This window comes from Chroicocephalus ridibundus, chromosome 1, assembly GCF_963924245.1.
Source record: "Chroicocephalus ridibundus chromosome 1, bChrRid1.1, whole genome shotgun sequence".
NCBI lineage: Eukaryota > Metazoa > Chordata > Aves > Charadriiformes > Laridae > Chroicocephalus > Chroicocephalus ridibundus.
In genome coordinates this window covers 168,442,984-168,458,113 of record NC_086284.1, presented here as the reverse complement: position 1 = coordinate 168,458,113, position 15,130 = coordinate 168,442,984, and the positions used below count along the sequence as shown (strand labels likewise).

General features: G+C 40.7%; 1 protein-coding gene across 2 annotated transcripts in view; it reads right to left on the bottom strand.

The window, feature by feature from the left end:
- BLTP3B (bridge-like lipid transfer protein family member 3B) overlaps positions 1-14,443 on the bottom strand; it is a 63,433-nt gene extending 48,990 nt beyond the window's left edge. The window contains exons 1-2 of one of the 2 annotated variants that reach the window (XM_063322724.1): positions 14,210-14,443; positions 6,487-6,633 (exon numbers count right to left, since the gene is read on the bottom strand). Coding sequence is in view for 1 of the 2 variants with exons in the window: in XM_063322723.1 (XP_063178793.1) it covers positions 14,210-14,253 (44 nt within the window). In the remaining variant the exon portion in view is untranslated. The remainder of the gene's footprint in view (positions 1-6,486; positions 6,634-14,209) is intronic. The other variant, XM_063322723.1, reaches the window with a different exon arrangement.
- Positions 14,444-15,130: the final 687 nt, after the last annotated feature.

Genomic DNA, 15,130 nt, shown 5'->3' with positions numbered 1-15,130 from the left:
CTAAATGTTCTGGTGTTGGAGACTTTTTCTGATATTTATTGCCAGGCAAAACCTAAGGAGGAGGCAGCACGGCTTTGGAAGTTGTCAAGTTATCTCTGTATCTAAAGTACTACCATGTCTCTTAGTCAGTACTGTAACCTAGAATGCTTAACTGCTCGAACTTTGAGAAATTATTACCCTATTGTATTTATGATACAATTTTTCATGTAAAGCAGAGACATACTGCCAAACAAGTTAGGGCAGAATCATGTAATTCTGAGTAGGTAGTAACTAGAAACCTTCAATCATTTAATGATGTTTCTTGATTAGAAATCTTTGATTGGGGAAAACCATTCAAAACCTCTCTATGAGCTTTTCATATAACTACTCAGAATTAAAAATGTCACCAACTTCATGACGTGCACACATTCTTTTCTCTGACTTGGCACAAACAAACAGCTTCCCCCAGCCTGCCATTTGTTTCTTACCCCGGTGTTCATTCTTTAGAATGAATTAATTACTCCTTAAAAACTGGGTCGAACTGGGAGCAGAGGTCTGGACAACAGGGCCATTTCCCTGCACAACATCCCATGAACTTCTGACTGATAGTCCTTTTCTAGGAAACCGAGTGTTAATACCCACTTGGTACTAGAAGTGAATAAAGCAGAACAGAGAAAAGTAAAAAGGAAGGGCAAGAGGAACAGAAATAAAGGACATGGTTGAGTTCACCAAAGCTTTCCATTACACTGTTTTGCTGCGGCCATAAGACATCATTGTTATTGAGGCAATACAGACTTGGTTTGCTAATACCACAAGACATTCTTAGCAAAACTGTTTTCACGGATTTAGTTTCCATTTCACAAGCTACCTGTCCTTTCTCAAAATATATGATTTGAGGTTTGAAATACTATATCCGATAGCATGAATTTTGATTCAGTTTTAATATTCAATTCTGTAAGGTAGATTAATGCTATAAAATATTTTACACTTTAAATGGAAGAATCCAGAAATAGGAAGTTATCAATATCACAAGCAACCTGACATAGCCTGGGAAAATATATATACACATACATGCATGCACTAAGGACTACTATGCAGTTAGATAGTTCGTTCAACTTTAATTTACAGAGCACAGACTAAGAGTTTAGTGAAAAGTAAAAAGACTGCACAATAACAGCACAGTAGTAAGAATCCTATGTGGACTAGTAAGTTACAATCATTTTATTTTATCAGAACCACAACAGTTCTTTTAGTTCTTTTCTCTCTAAAACAACTAAAAATCTGCACAGAAGGAAGATGCATTTTTTTTCCTTGCCCGAAATGTTTATTTTCTAAAGTTTTGCTTGTGACAGTGCAAGCTTGGAGCTCTGAATGGAGCACTCCACCATGCTTGCAGAGAAGATGACCAACAGTGAACCAGAAACAAAAAACAACCAAAAAACAGTAGAGAAGACAGGAGGAAAACGCTCCTCTGAAAGCACAAGCTTATGGTTCATAAAACGAAGGCCACAGACCACATGAAGCTTAGAGTAGTGCTCCACAAAGGTTTGGGCAGGATACCAGATGCCTTGACAAGTTTGTCAACAGAAACTCCAACCTCTGGATTTAACAGAGAAATAGCAAACTCCGGATTTCATTTGGACACAGGATTCTCAGCTGTTTTGCATATCTGCTGAACATCCAATCTCTTCCACCTGGCTCTACCATATGCCTCCCCTGCTTTTTAAATAAAATTCCTTCAGTGATTTGATCCTACATGTATGTTCTAAGCATGACAATTAAATTGCAATATGTGCCACATGTCTTGCTTATCTTCTTGTTATGAAGTAGAACTCCTTAAGAAGATACATGGTTCAAAACTGGCACTGAAGAAGGGAAGCATGACCTACCAAGCACTGGCAACTGCATCAATAATAAAACAGCAGAAATGGAACAAAGATAATGTGTTTTTTCCCCTGTCTCACCTGGCTGAACCGTGTTATTAGATCACTAATGAACTCTATACAATTTCTGAAGCAAAAAAAACAGTCTTTTTTTCAATTGAGTTTCTGAGGAAGATACTGGCTTCCCATGACTCCAGGTAATAGAGAGAAGGAGGTCTACCATCATGCTGCTCGCTGCACCACTTCAAATTCTAAGACTTCATGTTTAAAGAGAAAAGGAACAGAACTAACTCTCTGTCAAATCTGCTACAGAAACACAGCACTGGGATCACCAGAGTGTTTACCCTTATGAGTGAGTTCCTCCCATCCGGTGTTAACACCAAAAATCAAAGCTGATTTTCAATAACTGGTTTGATCTGAAAAAAAAAGTCTAAATCCCTCCCACCTTTAAATAAGAAAAAAACCAAAACCACAGCAAATAGCATGCTGCAGCCAACATAACCATTTCCTCTTGTATTTTCTTTCCTGTAGACAGACGAAACATCAGTGTCTCAGGAACAAAACATCACCTGCAAATACTAAGTTCAGGAGCACTGCTATACTTTTTCCCATGGCAGCAAATCATTAGTTAAGTACAAAGTACCAAGATGCCTAGGTCTATTTAGATGGCAGCAAGTCCTAGATGAGAAAAAGACAGACTCCATAGGTTAAAAAACAACTCTACATACCAGTAGCAATAAGCACAATGACACTTAGAAGAGTTCTTAGTTGCCTTCCCTTCTTGATCCAGGTATGACAGGAGAGAAAAGAAAAGGTGAGAGAGACTACAGTCATACAGGATTAAAGATTTAGCTGCCGTTAAGCGAAGGGCAGACAGAATAAAGACAGACTTTATAGAAACAACTGATCGACCTCTGTTGAAAGAGTGAGGCAGTAATGAAAATTTTGCATGGATGTGATAGACCAGGGGGAAAAAAAAAAAAAAAACAAATACGAAAAACAAAGTTCTGTAAAAGATGTCAATTTTAATTCTTTAGACCTATGAAACAAGGTTAGAATCAAGCAACTGGTATCTTCTCTTAGTACTTTAAAAATTTTCAGTACTTTATAAAACTTCAACCAAAAATCATCACAAAAGCTGCACAAAAATTAACTTTACAGTAAAGGCTTAGGATTAGTAGAAATTGCTCAGAAGACCACAAGAGCAACGATATCTAATATGTCCAAACGACATCCAGAAATCCAGAGGCCCTGAAAATATTTAGTAATGCCCCAGAAAAAGTTGGTGAACTGCAAAGCAACAAACCTTTTGAGTGAATCCTGGCTGTCCTAGGGATGTTCTAATTTTAATGCAGTGTATTTAAGCAGTATTTTAACCAGCAAGAAATCATTAGCTACGGTTTATGTATGATTTGGAGTAAATGACTTTTAGCTCCACAGGCTGAGTTAAAATGTGTAGAAGTTAACAGGTAACATTAAAGTCACATTCATCAAGTCTACAGAAAACTGACCTTCTCAGGAACCCGAGCCATCAGCAAATGGCTCTGCAGCAAGAGCTGACTCATTGATGATGCAAGATACTGAACACCTGAAGACATAATTCATGGGAACTACTGGGTTCTAAGTGAAAGATAAGCTTTTAGGAAATAAAGCTGGAAGGTAAGAGAAAATTGATGAAAAACTGTCTGGGATACATGAAGGTTAAAGTACTTCTACGTATAAAAAATGAACGGTAAGTAGTACTAAATATCACCACAAGATATGATGGCATGCCCTTATCTTGGACACTATATCCATTTTTTAAAATATTAAAACTAATTTAGAAACAGAGAGGATAAACAAAAACATTAATAACAAAGTAATGAATACTGCACAAGAAGTTAACTGGATGCTCGTTTATCTTAACACAAAGAACAAAACCACATGAAAATAAAAGAGAACATATTTAAAGCCAGTAAAAGGAAACACTCATTGCAGAACACTTTAATGCCCATGAAAGCATCACGATAGCCTACAGTACCAAAATCAAGATCTTAAAAGAATTATAAAAAAAAAATAAAATTAAGGCATTTGTGGTAGGGTTTGTAATACCTTTTATGCCTACAACACAGGAAGATTAACCAAACACACTCTGACACATAAATACTTAAATTCTTTACTTAAGAACATTCACGGTACATTCAGCTGAAAATAAACACTTGTGAGGATAAATTTTAATATTTCTGGACACAAAAAACTCCCACCAACAATGGCACTCTCACAGTCTGCACTAGGAAGGGAGCACTGCCACAGCACTGTAAAATCTCACCTCCACTCGGTAACCAGTAGGCAAGTCTATAGTGGACATAACTTTGGTGGTCTGAGAGGCTGTCCTCAGCCATTATCCAGAAGTCATCTGCATGAGCAATGCTGCGTCCTGCACGGATTCCCAAATACCATGCAGTTTCCTCCCAAGAAGCCCCTATCCATAAAAGAACTGCAAGGGCTACCATTTCCTCATTCGGCAAGCTACAGGGAATCACAGGGGACTCCTAAATGGCAATACCAACTGCGGCAGCTACACCTGCCACCAGACTTTTCAAGTACACCCCTCACTACCTGTGATACCTGACTGGCACCTTCTTACACCCTCCAACATCAAGTTGTACAGGAGAAGGGTATCACCGCTTTACCCATGGGTACTGTGGGCACCCCACACAAATGCCTGCATGCTCTACTTAATCACACCTTGAACTTCTGCAGAATTGTCAGGTGTGTATTTGGTGGCTGAGTGCAAGATGGAGAACCCTGCATGGAGAGGACCTGCATGATCTGCTGGACAGCATCTTGTGAAGATGCTCACAGGCCAACCCTCAGAAACATGACAGGACATTCTCCTGTTTGCACACCCAGCCTGGACCTACTGCTCTCAGCTGGCCACAAGTTATAGCACACTGGACAAGTTCAAAACACTACCTGCAACCCTACAACTTCAGGTGGGACTTTTCAGGCTACTATACAGGACCTGAAACATCTAACACTCACCAGCCTTCTGAGTTATCATAGTCCAAAGACAGATCTCCCTTTCCAGGCAAATCGCTAATTAGGACCCTGACTCAACAACCAGCCCATACTTGTGTAACACGTCTGGTGGAGTGCCACACCACCCCCCTTATCTCTCCCATCCTAGGAGGTGGAGTGCTGAACAGTACATCTGCTTTGCTGATGCTTCAGAAATAATTGCTTCCATTTCATCACAACACAGAAGGACTTCAGCGTGGACTCCTACTCTAGGTGAGCTCCTAAAGACAGCTTAATACACTCACCCACTCACTCTAAGACCCATTCCATACTGCCTCAAATACTGACATCCCCACCAGCTCTCCTGACAGTATATAAAGCTTATCCCAGTTAATTCTGTAATAATACATACAGGAAATTATTTTCTATTTGGAAAAACTATAGTGGTTGCTCTTTGGGTACAGGCAGAACTGAAACAGCTGCTGTCATCAGTGGCTATTATCTAATTATGTGTCATGCAGCAGATCTGCGCAGACATAGCCAAGCACTGTGCATAAATGAGGAGCTTACACTGCATGAATGATAATCATCTTGTAAGTAAAATATTGCTCAAAAAATTTCTCTTTCATTTATGATGAATCCTCACACAGACCACTATAAGTTTTTCTATTCTATGAGGCTTTTCACATATCACTTAAACAAGCATAAAAATGGTCAATATTATCAAACCCCAAAAACTTGTTTCAAACATGGCAATTCTATGCTCAACAGACCTTAATGCATACATTGAGTACAAGATAACAAAATCCTTAATATACTAAACCATATGTGGCAAGGTATATGCAACTTCCACGTTGCAGGCAGCAAAAATAACAACTTGAGAATTTGCTTATACTTGATAACTATTAAATTCCACTCAAAATACAGCATTCTATACCCAATGCAAAGAAAAGCCACCTGATGCAAAATAATTTTACAAATTTAAAATCAAGAACTAATGGTGCAGTAAAAAAGCACAACAACATCTGCCTTCTGGAAACTGCATCATTTATTTATGTGACACTAGCAGATATCTTCTTGTGAGATCTGATCAGTTGGCATTACAAAAATAATATTTTTCGATAAGAAATTAACTATAAGGACTATTTTAGTTTAAAAAAAATAATCAGCTATTCTCTTATGTAAGCTAGGTAAAAAGCTTACCACTCCCTCAAATATCTATCAATACAGAGATTATAAACATCAAGTTACGAAAAGGAATTAAGGAGGTGTAAATGGTAAACAGCATAGGTCAAATAGCCTAAAGATATTGAGAAACGATCTAGAAGATTACATTTAGAAAGTACACGTAAAGGTATGTTTATAATGGGATTGCTGATTTACTTCACAAACCAGCTTTGCAAATTTAGTTTAGGGCTTTAAAAAAAAAAAAAAAAACAAAAAACAAAAACCGAAACACATAGCTGCATAGCAAACAATTATTTTTTGCAGAATTCTAAGTTACAAAAACAAACAGGAGAGAAAACCCAATTAATATTTTCTAGAGCTTATTTAACTCGCGAATTTATACAAACGCATACCACCTCTTACATTTACTTTACAAAGGTGGGAGAGGGGAAGTTACCTGAGGGCAAGGTATTCAGACAAAAGGCCCCTATTCCTGGTGAAAGCAAGTGGTCAGTTGCCACGGCTTCTGAGAAGCTTCTGGTACTCATTTTGGTAGTAAGGATATTCGCAGCAAACCAATCTCCACCAGAGCCAGCTGGGATCGCTGCAGGGAACGGGACACAGGGGACACACAAGGGATCAAGTTCAAAGGGAAAAAGGAGTGATACAATAATGTAAGAGAGTTTTAGCTAATGATAACCGCAGTTACAACAGTTTGTTACACATCACGACATTATCGAACTAAAAAGGAAACTGACCTGGGTAAAATGCTAGATTCCCCATGAGAACGTCCCTTGCTGTCTAATACTACAATACTGCAGCCACATTTAAATGAACAGCTTATGGAGAAAATTTTAATCATGCAGAAAAGGTCTATATAATATAGCCAAATGGTTTCAGAGATACTCAGTAAGTATATTTGGAATGTGAGAAGATAGCACGGAGATGCAGCATAAGAGGTTTTTAGTTTATTTTGAAATGGGAGGCAACTTTCCAGTTTTATTTTGCCTATACCGAGATTTCTCAGCCGACATTATTTGCACCTATTCATTAATTTCCTATTCATTCTCCTCTCAACTTCACCTATTCAAAACCCACACTAAAGAAACATGACTCTACAGACGTAAGGGAACAGGACTTCTTGGATTTGTTTTTGTATTTGGGGTGGTTGCTACAGAGACCTGCACACATTTGACAGTCTGATTTTGCAGGCTATGAAATTTTAGTACATTAAGCTTCTCAAAAACTAAAAATTAGAATCTTTAATTTGGCAAACCATGTGGTAATTTTAAAAAAAAAAAAAAGAAATTTTTTGTTAACTGTCTTCACTTTGAAAAGATGCCTCAGCCTAAACATAATTCATTCCTACACTTTTGCCCGTTGGGGTACAATAAAATCCAGGCATTTGGACAGTGCCCTTGGCAGGCAGTTTGCCAGGATATTTGAACAACGTGTAGGAGATTTATCACTGAAGTGAATTACAGATACCTATTTACAAATTATTCTTTTTCTCAGGCCTCCAGCAATATGAGCAACTACAACATGAAAATTGTTCCAGAAGTAAGCAACCATGTAACTTCCAGATTCCTGGATAGCTGGATCACAAAGTTGCTTCCTTGGGAGTCAGGTAACAGAAGAAACCAGCTTCTGAGAAAATAAAAGCTCTGGTATTCTCAAGCTATATGGCAAGCTGCATGGCAGAGCCGCCACAAAATCTGTGCTGGGGGCACACTTCACAGAGCAAGGCTCCTATGCCGACGCAAGGGAGCCTGGAAGTATTAAAAGCCACAGCTTGAGTTGAAGTTCTTTTCTTACTTTCCTCTCCTGTTACTTCTCATGAAAAGAGGAGAGAATGAATAGATCTGAACCTTGGTAGGCATCAGCTCCACAAAGGCATACAGAAGAACTCCTGTGGGAGCTACCAGATTGAGAAACCTGGGTTTCCGCACAAGTAGCTGAAACTTAGATATGTTGTATAATTACTTGTTAGCAATTATTCTCATGATTTGCAAAAAATCTGCAAAACACATCACTTCATGTAAACCTTTCTCATGCCATTAATGTTTCATCAGAACTTATCTAATCTCCTTTGTCCAATTTGCTTGTAGAAAGCAGAAAATAAAACAAAATATGCTTTAACAAGCGCCTCTCAAAGTTATTTAGTACATACTTTTATATCTCTTTGATATATATAAAAAAAAAAAACACCAAAACACCAAGACTCCAGCAGGAGAAATACCAAATTTTAAAAGAATTGTACCTGTGGGCTTTGTTTTGATTCTTACATGCTCCGTAATCATTCGAACACAAGACACAATTTTATTCCTCACAGGCTTTATTTAATTATCTTTTTTCCACGAGAATGCTTCACACTAGCATATCAGCTACTTGAACACAAAGTCATCTTCAACATCATTTTCATTCTGAAACTTATTTCCCAGTAAAAGTATTCTAAGAATCGTTTAAAGAAAACAATTGCATACTATACAACTAAAATGCTGATGATCAATTCCTGGTGATTCTGATTTATTATGTATGTATAAGAGTTGTCTGACTTCAACAAAGCCTCAGCAGAACTTGAATTGTAGAAATAAAGTGTCTGCAGAATCAGCACCCAGATTTATAATAGATTTGCAAAAATAATGTAAACCAAACTGAAAACTGTAAGTCAAATTCTGTGAGGTTATTTTATTAACCCAAATGCTACTGAAAGCTTAAGAGAACTTTCTGAGATGTAACATAAGATTTAATATTAAATCTTACTAAATGTCATGATTAAGAATTCTATCAGCAAATACATTATTGCTGGTTTATATCCAAAATACCTTTATAACTTCATAAAGCACCTCAGCAATTTCAGTTTGGCCTTTTGGAAGATGTTCTGTTACAGAAGCTTAAAATGCAATATGACGCATGAAGCTACTAACAGAAATAGAAGTGAAACATTTTTATTTTTGTTGAAAAAAGCATTTATTGATTCCTTTTTGCTCATCAGAGCACTACCAACACATTCACACAGACGAAAGTCTCCACTTACATACAAAAAGTATTGAATTTCAAACATAAGGGAATTTAAGAAATACAGGATTACAATGAAACTTTAAATTGCTCTTTCTCCTTATTCTTTTCTGCTGTCTCAAGCAGTTCTGCTTTACTACCTGTCCTTTTTCAGACTCGTTCTTTCACTTGGTGCACCAGCCTTTGTTTATGACAGGCATTACGCTCACGCTTTCCATAAGCATTCAGATTCAACGTAGATTCATTCAGAATAATGTAGACTGTTACATCTACATGGTGTTTTACAATTTTCCCACACACTACACAAGCCAATAAAGTCGGTTACATGGAATACACTCTGTAAAATCTTCAGTACAAAGAAAGAGAGGAGCTGTTTTATGCTTCTTCTAGGAAAAGTACATACTTTGTGTTCTTTGACTGGCTAAAAGAATTGGATAACTTTCACAAAACTGGAGTGACATAGACGTGGAACACACAAAACTGAAAAGAAGCAAAAATTCTACTTCCTTTGCTACCAGGACAAGTTTCAAAGTTCATCCAAACAATTTTGGTCATTTAGTTACAGGAAGGAATGTGCCCATTCTGGCCAAATAAAGGAGTTATATTCGTAGATCCTAAAAGGAGTCACTTCAGATCTCTCACAATGGCAACATCCCTCACCAAACAGGCATGTCTTACTGGTATAAAAGCAGGGTGATAGGCAGCTCAAATATTTAGGTAGGACGTGTATCGATGAAGTTGTACCAGATGATGTAGAATATCACTGCTTATAGCAGGATCAGCTGATTCCCAATATCCATACAATTAGCATGATATTCTTTGTAAAACTAATCTTCATACGTATTTTAGAATGATTTCCCAACTGTGAGGTGAAAAAAATTGACACAAAGTTTACTGAAATTTTCTTTTATTGAAATCTGAGTATTTTTACATCTATTGCTTCAGGTGAGCAAAAGCAGAGAAAGTCTAAGTTCACGCAGAACATTAACTAATGACACACACTGAAAACAATCTGGGTTTCTGCCATACCAAACACTTTTAGACCTCTTACTGTTTTCTTTGTGAAAACAGCAAATAAGATTCAAACAAAGAACGGGATTTTTGAAGTATGTGTTATCATTGGTAAACTTAAGAGTTAATATCTAATTGAGACGAGGAATGTCATATTCAGTGAGGCTAGTTAACTCAAGGTAGAGGCAAAGTTTGCAAGCTTTCCTTCATGCTTTTAGATGTATTTTGATAAACAAAACTGTTTTTCACAGAAAGGCAGGAATATTGCAGATACTTACACAGAAGACTCAGACCACTCATTAGCTAGAAAGGGAATTTCAGTCAATGATACTAAGAGCCAAAACCAAAAACAACCTGCAAAAGCCCTTATTCAAGTCTGTGTAAGTAATATCTGATCTCCGTTGATAGCTTGGATCCAAACAATTCAAGATTCAAATCCCTATGGTGTAGATGATTCCCCTATAACCACAGAGAGTGTAATAATCGTGTTCCTACTATTGTGAACTTGCGTAGTGCAATCTAGAGTCCTTCTAAAAAACTTTAACACCATTGTTTTACACACTTGTCTACGAAGTCTAACTGAGGAAAAAGAAGTAACACCAAAGGGTATCTGCTATTATCATAGCAAAGCAGTGCACAGAAAACCTTGCAAGAAAAGGTGCTGTGCAACACGAAACCTCTCACTCATGAATAATGTAACAGCACATATGAAGATTCAACTGAAGTTTAAGTTCACTGGGGAAGACCTGGACAGTAAGACCACATGATCCCAACACTACACAGAAGACTCCAAAGCACAGTGTCTCATTCCTACTTTTGTAAAGGATAATGCCACTATCCAGATACTTGTTTCATTTTAGGGCATGTCTATTACAAAATAAAGACGTTCCACCATCGGCATTCACAAAATACACACACAACACAATATGGAGCTGACAAAAATTCAAGCCTCCAAATGACCAGCTCATCTCTTCAGCTTAGCAGTTAGCATTTGGTTTCATATCCTATGCCAAGCACCACATAATCCGAAGAACAAAAAAAAAAAAAAAAGAAAAAAGTATTTTCTGCCCCTCCCCTCCCTCCTTATTTTCTTCCACAGCCTTGGAGATGAGCAACGCATATTGAAGGCAGAGGACATAGCTTATGTTTTAAGAGTTTTTAAAAGACTCTGAGAAAGCTAAAAACTCATCACCACATCCTGACATTAAGATACATGTTTCTTACAAGCTGAGTAAATAAATTCTGCTACTTTCACTGTTCTTAAGCTGTAACACAGCAATAAGAAAAACCTTTTAGAAAGGTAAAAAGTCATTTAGATACCAAAACTGTTCCAAAATGCAGTTTGGGTCATCTTCTTGTTCTCAGACCTTAAGGACTCATATCCGGTTAAAAACTTCCCTAGCTAACAAATGTAGAATGATAAGGCTCCTTCACAACACCAGTGTCTGTATCAGCATATCTAAAAGCACTGTAAATTGCTAAATGGAAACTATACTGCTGAATGACACGCTTTTAAATTTGCATATACGGTATCTAGATTATAAGAAAGCTGAAAATTGCTAACACATGAGTAACAGATATTGCAGCAATCTTCATAACAAATATTGCTAAATCAATGATGATTTGGAGGAGCTGGACAAGATGACCCCCAGAGATCCCTTCCAACCTCAACCATTCAGCAATTCTGTGATTTGTGGCAAAAAAAGTACTTCTCTGTAACTGAAGGTACAAGTTCATATCTTCTGTTTGTTCTTTGAAGTACATATTAGATTTGGCTTTGTTCAAACATAAAAGAGAAACACAGTCATCAAAACTGAAAGTAAATCGAGATCACAGGACAATTCTTTCCACTATTCCTTTATTATATATAGGCTTCAAGTACATTTTAATCTTGCCACTTACACCCGCTTTGCTGAAGATGACAAACAGGCATCAGTTTTGAGGAACTATGAAAATTGTAGAACAGGAACCAATATAGTAATAGAATACAAAGTGAAAGTGTCCTTTGGCACCCTCTGTATTACAGGAAATTCCTTATGTATTTGGCTCCAGACTGAAATAAAACACTGTGTGAAGCCTACCTTAACCACGTTCTTACAAAACATATTAAAGAAAATCCTGAAATAAAGAACAACATTATCGCTTTTGTTGAAAAGCCAAGTTCCTGAAATGTAAAAAGCCACCAGATTTACAGGTGCTTGTGTCACCGGAATTCTATTTTCTTGTGTAACCAACATCTGCAACCGCTGAAGCACCAGTTCTGCAGGGAGAAAAGATACTATCTGATCATGTGATTAAGAACACCCATAATAAGGGACTTAATAATAACACTGCCTATATTTTAGGCAGCAAACACACTCTTTTAATGTCAACATAGCGTGGATCATGAGACTCAACTTCAACCTGCAAACCTCGGATTGTTAGATATATCCCACAAGCTTTTTAAAAATGATGAAACTTGTCACAATCGATTGACACAGTCTTACTGAATAAGCATTATCACATCACTCAAGAAAGCAACCACAGATTTTTCAACATTAAAAGATACTTAATTCTCACCTAGGTTTATTTGAAAAAAATAGACAAAACCCAGCTCATGTCACTCATGCCCAGTTGCTAGACACATTTTAGACTTCAACCTGTAGCACAGAGATTAGAGTTCACTTCTCTTTACACACAGCTTGCTAAACAGCACTATAGAAAGTGAGCTGTTATCAGTCAATTAAGTCCAGTGATTCCATGCACATTTCTGCTCAGAAAACTGACTCCAGGCTGATGACATCTTCATGTTGCATTTCCATTCTCACAGTGCTCAGTTATTTTCATGGGAAGACAAGATTTCTTTACCAGCCTTCCCAGCTACAAAACTCATGAGCAAGGTGGGAGAAAAAAAATATTCTATTACATCATCTTCAGTGGATAGATAGCAAAGGATTTGGAATGAGAATTTTGTTTTCCTTGTGCATCACCAACAGATTAGTCAAACGACAATCTGTCCTTTCATTTGATTCTATTTATTAGCACGGATTAAAATAAATACCTTTCAGAAATACCACACAAAATTAGAATAAAACATTTTGAAAAAATGAGCAAATAAGGAATATTTCAGGTTATATTTTTTAATTTACAAAAGTCAGCTCTGAAGAACAACAACAACGCTGTGGTATCATGACAAATCAAGTACCTAATAGGTTTTCCTCTCTCTTTGGGAGAATCGTAATGTGGCTTTTTGAAATCGTATCAATCAAACTGTGTACTTTCTGCAGTTTTTCCCTCCTTTTCTCCACGCTGACAGCTACATTTTTCAGTAGGGTGGGGTTTTTTGGTTTGTTTGTTTTAACCCACGAGGCATGTTAGATACGATTCCAGTCACCCAGAAAACGCTGAACTTATTTCATCCTTTGCCGAGCACCGGAAGGAGCATCTCTTTTGTTAACCCGGCCTCACCTGCGGCTGCCACAGCTGGGATGTCGCCAGCAGACCTGCAAGGGCACAGGCCGGGCTCCCACAGCCCCCGCCACCACCAAGCCAAAGGGTGTAAACCCCCCCCGCCGCCGCCGCCTCTGAATTAGGACGGGGTTGGGGATTTTTTCCCCCCTTTCTTTTCCGCGCTCCCCCTCGCACACCTCCTCGCCCCCCGCGGGCTGCCCTGGGGGCGCCCCGCGGCCCCCGTCAGCGCCCTCACCGAGGGGCTGGGCCGCCGCCTCCCAGGGAAGCGGGGGGGACGCGGGCCCACTGCCGCGGCAGCCCCCGCCCGGCTCCGCTCCGCTGCGCGGCGGGCCGCGGGGGCGGCCAGCGTCTGCCCGGCGGGGAGGCGACCGGAGCCCGGCGGTGACTCACTCGGTGACTCCCGTCTGCGCCAGGCAAGACCGGAGCCCCCTCCTCGCCTCAGGCGAGCGCCTGCGCGCCGCCGGGCACCGAGCGAGGGGGCTAGGGGCCATTCAGGCGGCTGTCACCGCCGGCCGCCCCCTCCGCCTCCGCACAGTCACCCCGAGGAGGGGGCTCCCGCTCCACGCTCCGCGGGCTGAATAAAGCCCGGTCCCCCCAGCCCCGCAGAGGGCGCCGGGGGCCGCTCTCCGCCCGGAGCCGGGAGCTGCCGCCGCCCCCCTACACACCCCGCCGTCTCCCCCGGGGCACGGCGCCCCACTGACCTGGAGAGATGCTTCAGGATCTGCTTCTTGATGATCCCCGCCATGGTGTCTACCGGCCCGCGCCCCTCACGACGACCGGCCGGGACCGGGGACGCGCCTCATCCCTCCGCCTCCCCCTGCCCGAGGCGGGGAGAGCGCCGGGAGCGGAGCCGCTGCCGCCGCTCGCCCTCACTCGGCGCCCGCCGCCATCTTGGCTGCAGCATCGCCTAGTGACGGGGGGCGGGGGCGGCGGCGGCGGCGGGGCGGGCACGGGGAGGGTCGGAACCGGAGCCACCGCCCCGAGCGGGGAGCGGCAGCGCCGGGCGAGGCGGAGGCGGGTCACCTGCTCCCCTCAGCCTGCAGACCCCCGGGAAGGGACCGCCCCCGCTGCCCGCCGCAGCCGGCGTCCGCCTGCTAAGCGCCGTCATCCCACTCCTCAGCGCCCGCAGCCTCTGTCCTGCCCGGGCCGCGCCGCCGCCTTTTCTCCGCGCTTCGCCGCCTGCTGCTTCTTTCCTCCCTCTTCAGCCTCCCGATCTGCAAAACTCTTTGCCAGCGCCAGTGTCCCTGCCTGTGGCTCCATGCCTCAGCCCGCCCGTGGAGCGCGTCCCTCGTGGGCCCGGCCTCTGCCTCCCCTCAGAGCCCCGCAGGCCGTGTGACCGGCACCGGTTGTTGCTGTTGTTGAAAATCTGTTACAAAGTGCCACTAAAAGGTGTTATGTCTAACAAAAACAACAACAACAAAAAAGGATCTAATAGGTAGCAAGAATTTCTCTTGATAAAATGTGTATTACCTACCTGCGCTAATACTTGGTGTTAATAGCTGCACCTCACGCTCTTCCTCAGCGTTGGAGCTGGCAGAGCTCATTCACAGAAGCAATATTTTAGGTTACTTTAAATTTTTAAGGTAAACTCCACTACTCTAGCTCTTTCACAATAAATTCAC